The sequence below is a fragment of the Dryas octopetala genome, chromosome 9 (genome assembly GCF_963921425.1).
Source record: "Dryas octopetala chromosome 9, drDryOcto1.1, whole genome shotgun sequence".
Lineage (NCBI taxonomy): Eukaryota > Viridiplantae > Streptophyta > Magnoliopsida > Rosales > Rosaceae > Dryas > Dryas octopetala.
The window spans coordinates 11,672,588-11,677,554 of record NC_141374.1 but is presented as its reverse complement, the minus strand read 5'-3'; the positions used below and the strand labels follow the sequence as shown (position 1 = coordinate 11,677,554).

The 4,967-nt window shown below is 39.3% G+C and overlaps 1 protein-coding gene across 2 annotated transcripts; it reads right to left on the bottom strand.

Moving 5' to 3' along the window:
* Window positions 1–215: 215 nt before the first annotated feature.
* Window positions 216–4,446, bottom strand: BEL1 (POX (plant homeobox) family protein). Of its 2 annotated transcripts, none has more exons than XM_086256992.1 (5): window positions 4,007–4,446; window positions 2,853–3,900; window positions 2,143–2,525; window positions 1,488–1,548; window positions 216–1,221 (listed from the first exon to the last, which is right to left on the bottom strand). In XM_086256992.1, exons 2-5 carry the CDS (start codon window positions 3,822–3,824, stop codon window positions 574–576), a joined length of 2,064 nt encoding a protein of 687 aa, XP_086113118.1. In that variant the 5' UTR covers window positions 3,825–3,900; window positions 4,007–4,446; the 3' UTR covers window positions 216–573. The 2 variants fall into 2 exon arrangements, with proteins under 2 accessions (XP_086113118.1, XP_086113119.1); XM_086256993.1 differs by having other exon boundaries at window positions 4,117–4,446.
* Between the last annotated feature and the right edge of the window lie 521 nt (window positions 4,447–4,967).

The window sequence follows — 4,967 nt, the reverse complement described above, 5'->3', positions numbered from 1 at the left end:
AATTCTGCTGCTGAACTTAATTGTCCTTATGGACCAACCACAAAAAAAAAAACAAAAAACAAAAAAGATTACATATATATTCATGATATATACAAGAGCCGCAAATGGTTCCATCATCACTTAGCTTAGGCAACCACAAATGGAGAAATGCATAGAGAGAAGTCTAGCTAACTACTTAGTTTAAATAAAATTTTTGGAAAATAAGATTCTACACATTAGAGGAAACAAATTAAAATGGTATAATCTTGCACCAATTAATCATGACTTACAATTCCAAATTAGCCTAACAATAATAAACATGTTCTTACAATTATAAAGGCATGCAAAAAACTAAGAGCATAGCAACCATGAAGGTCGTGATGATCATATTAATTAATTGTTGTTGGTACGTCTAACCCCAGTATAGCCCTTATGTATGTATGAAGTATTTAGCCATATATATATATATATATATATATATTCATCATCTATGATTCTATTGTACCTAACACTATTTAATCTATTATCATCACCAATTTGACCATCCTTGGTCTTTTGAGCTAGCAATAATATTTGGCATATAGATATGCATGTCTATCCTGCCAAGTCATGTAGCAACTGTGCCCCCATCAAATTTCTGTACGGCAAATTGTTGGGACCTTGATCCCCATCCAAGAGCGAGTACTGAACTGGTTGACACTCCTCAATGTGATCCCTAGGGTAAAATAGAGAGCTCTGTGATGCATGAGGCGAAAACGCCAAGCTCACCCCATTCCCACCATGCTGCTGCAACCCTAATGTCAACGACACGCCGCCCCCTCCAAAACCCTGATTCGGGTTGTTGTGATCATTACCGGAGTGTTGTTGTTGATGATTATACGACGAGAAATCCAGCTCCATTGCCCCGAACGTCTCCCCCACGCGCCCAAAACTGTGCTGTGGGTGCTGCATGTGGTGGTTTTGGAGGGTGCTTTTGGAACAACTTCTCACGGAGTGATGCTCATGGTTTTTGTCCGGGTTTGTGATGATGGACGAGAGGCACTCCGAGTCGATACGGACGAGTTGGTCCACTGTAGGCTTTTGATCTTCATGCCGCCGGACACTCTCGCCGCCACCAACATCCGTTGAAATCCCATCTGAGGAGGTCATGTTGTTTTCATGCTCCTTCGTTTCTTCCAAGTACATTTCTTCAACCATGGGCTTCCACAACCTCACCCTTGCGTTAATGAACCAATTGGATACCTGTTCAAACGTTCCATATATATATATATATGTACGTATTATGTAACAACAAAAAGGCATCAAATATATAATATGGTTTTGATCACATAGATTAATGTCCATTATTACATATTATAAGACTCATATGATATGATCATATAATTTAATTAATTGTATATTCAACTAATTATTCTATGGATCCTAAGAAGATATGCCCCTTAATAATATAAATAAAGTTGTGAGAAAATTCGTAAGATAATATTAGAGAGAGAAGGATGTGGACGTGCCTGGCTTCTTGAGAGGCCCGTTTGGCGGGCTAAGATATGTTTATCAACATCGCTTGGGTACCTGCAAAAGTTTCATAAAAACATTCTCTTACTTTTTTTTATTTCTTGTGCTTCCAAGATAAACAAATAGTAATGTTACTTCTAGCTGAGAGAGAGAGAGAGATAGAGAGAGAGCTTATAGAACTAGAATCAGGAGACCCACAAACGAATATATATATATAATATAGAGAGCTTGAGAGTTGGGGCCAAGGAAAATATCACCAGAAAATAATTAAGAAAATACTAAATGATTGATGAAAATAATATGACAAAAATTGCAAAAGAAAAAAATGGAATCTGAATGGTGGTGGATAGAAAAAACAAAACTGTTTGTATTGTTTTTGCAAGCAAAATGATTGAGACCGTATACACAAGATTTTTCAATAAAAAACATGATATCATATATATATATCGGCAACTAGTGTGTTGTTGTATGCATGTGTTCTCTTTTACATTTGGAGATAACATAACATTGATTCTCTTCAAAAATCTAATTTGTAGTTTACTCATATATATATATAAGGCCCACTCATCATCATCAAAACACAGTCCAAGCCAAAAAAACAAAAACACAAATAAAATGAAAAGAACGGAAGAAGATGATGATGAGACTTACGGGTGAAGAAAGTGTTCGAAGAGCCAAGCTCGGAGAACAGACACAGATCTCTCGGGAAGCCCACGTTGGGGTCGCCATGGATGACTCTCCATCATACTCATTTGCTGAAAGGCCCTCTGCTGTCTGAGTGTTTGATCAAGAATCCTCAGCCTCGGGGTCTCACCTTTGCTCGTGCCCGGCGCCACGGGGTCCTTCTCCCCCATTGCCTTCCGGGTGGCCTCAATCTGGGCCACGATCCCGTCCTTGAGGCACCGGAAGTGCCTCGACATGGCCTTTGCAGCCAGTGCCGAGTACACTGTGGCGGCCCCACTGCCCGCCACGGCTTCGAAGGACGAGACTACTGCCTTCATTTGGTCGCAGTAGTGCTTGTACCTCCTCTCCACCTAATCAAACAACAAATTCACACATATGATCATATCGATTAATAATCAGAAAATATATGAAATGGAGGTTTCTGAAAGTGGGCATTAATTGAAAGGACCCCAACAAGTCGCTTAATTTATTAGTTCAAGAATCAAGTCCCCAATCAACCACCCAATAAAAGTTTCGACTTTTCCATTCTAATACTCTGAGGAATTGAAAGTTTGGTGCAAATAGAACGCAAAAAGGAAGGGATCTTTTTTGGAGAGTCAGATACACATCAAAATAATTAACTTATAGTCAAACATATATATATATATATGTGTGTGTGTGTGTGTGTATATATTTACCTCTTCAAGCATTGAAAGAAGTCTGGTTTTTCTCTTCTGCAATTCAACGAATTCGAGGGAGTAAAGGGAGGACTGCTCCTTTCTTGAAGAACTGGATGTGCCATTATTATTATCTTCTTCCCACTGTTTGTTTTTGTGCAGCTTCTGCTTTTGTTGTGGAGGATCAGTTTGCTTTGTTCCGAGGCTGCAAAACTCATTAAGGAGCTCCTGCGCAGGACCCATGTACTTTGAGTTCCTGAGCTGGAACATCCCTTCATGATGAAAATTAACATTATTTGCAGCTTTCCCCAAGAACCCATCTTGCATATTCATCATTTGGTGCTGATGATGATGATCATCTTGTTGCTGATGACGTTGATGATGATGATTTGTCTGCCTGAGCTCAAAGGACTGTAGCCCAATACTTGAAGGGTTGGTTGAGCTGAGAGAGAGTGAAAGTCCTTGGCTTGGCCTCTCATTTCCTTCACAAGGAAATACACACCTCAGAGAAGAATCATCAAGAAGGAACCTGTTATTATTCTCTTGGTGCCAAGCCCCCCCAGTAGCAGAGTTGTGATCATGAGGTCCACCACCTACCATTAGATTCTCACTGCTTGTTTCCGAAATCCCAGTTGCGAAATCGGGTTTGTTGAACTCGTGGTGCTGATTATAAAAATCAGAACTTGTGGACTCGTTGATCGTTTTTGAAGAGGATGGGCCTGATGGTTTGGGAAAGAAGGCTCCTTTCCACAAATTTGTTGTGCTGCTGTTGTGATCATTCTGTTGTTGTTGTTGCTGTAGAGTCTTTGAGAATCCAATCATCTCCATTCCAGTGGTCAAGTTGAACATCTCTGCTGGGTTGGACTCGAAGCCTTGGATCTGGTTCGTGAACTGGGTTTGAATGGTTGGATTGTTGGATGAGACATCTGAGTAGCAGAACCCAACTGAAGAAGCCATGTTCCTTGATTTGTCTTCACAGAGTTCTCGAGCCATCAAACTCAAAGTTTACTGCTTTTTTGTTGTTGATGTTGCTTTTAGCCTCTGCTATTGACTGGAAGTTGTGCTCTTTCTGTCACAAAAGAACACAGAAATTGAAATGATCCCCATTAAAACAGAGCTGATGAAGAATATGAATCAAGATCAGTAATTGAAATTTATGAACAACTAAAAGGTACCCTTTTGATCAGATGAATGGAAAAAGGGACAAACTTTGATGTTTGTTGTGACTGATTATGTGGGAAACTATTGCATCAGAGAAAAAGAGAGAGAGAGAGGGGGGGTTTACCAAGTGGAGTATATATGTGGTTGTTCAAGAAAGTGGGAGGTCTTGGTGATGGTGGTGGTCCTTTGGATGATTGATGGAAGAGGGGGAGAGAATAGAGAAGAAGAGTGGTGTGGACTCCTTTTTCTCAGACTTCTTCTGCTAATAAGCCAACATGGTATGCCATGAAAACCCAACCTCGGAAGAAAGATCAGATATATCTCCTCAGAAATAGAAGATCAGATAGGGCTGATGATGACCTCCTAACCATGTTCATCATTTCATTTCATATATGGCCTCTCTCTCTCTCTCTCTCTCTCTCTCTCTCTCTCTCTCTCTAAGTGGGTCAATGCACCATGATATAAATACCTCCAAAATAGACTTCCTAGAATGAGAATTCTAATACATACATACCCTCCCCTCAATTATTTCATACCCAACAATTAATTTTAATTGACTGTTAACCCATCAAAAGATTCAAAACACTTTAATTAATATAATAATATATTAATAACTAATTGAATATTTAGAAAATTAAACCCCCCTCCCTTGTTTGCAAAGTAGTATACTGCCGTTATAGGGAGTGAGTTTTCGGTGGAACTTGCCCCATACAAGATTTATCCGCACTACAGGGTACAACAGAGTAATGATGTGTCCTTTGCCTGAGTACACAAACTACAAGCCGCCACATGACCTGCTCTGTAATCTTTTCAAAAAACCCAACTCCTAGTCTCTCTTACACATAATCATAATCACCCCACAGTAGAAGACCAAAAACCCAGAAAAACAATATGATATTATGACTTATGAGAGAAAGAAATATATAAATATATAATAATAATAACATAAATTAATTAAAAATCTCTGGGGAACGA

Bases quoted from the DNA above. Each gene is read 5' to 3' on its own strand.
- BEL1 (XM_086256992.1), bottom strand. From the start codon at position 3,824: ATGGCTCGAGAACTCTGTGAAGACAAATCAAGGAACATGGCTTCTTCA. The intron at 2,526-2,852 runs GTAAATATATAC...TTGTTTGATTAG, and splicing joins TTCTTTCAATGCTTGAAGAG to GTGGAGAGGAGGTACAAGCA. The intron at 1,549-2,142 runs GTAAGTCTCATC...AAACTTTTGCAG, and splicing joins TTCGAACACTTTCTTCACCC to GTACCCAAGCGATGTTGATA.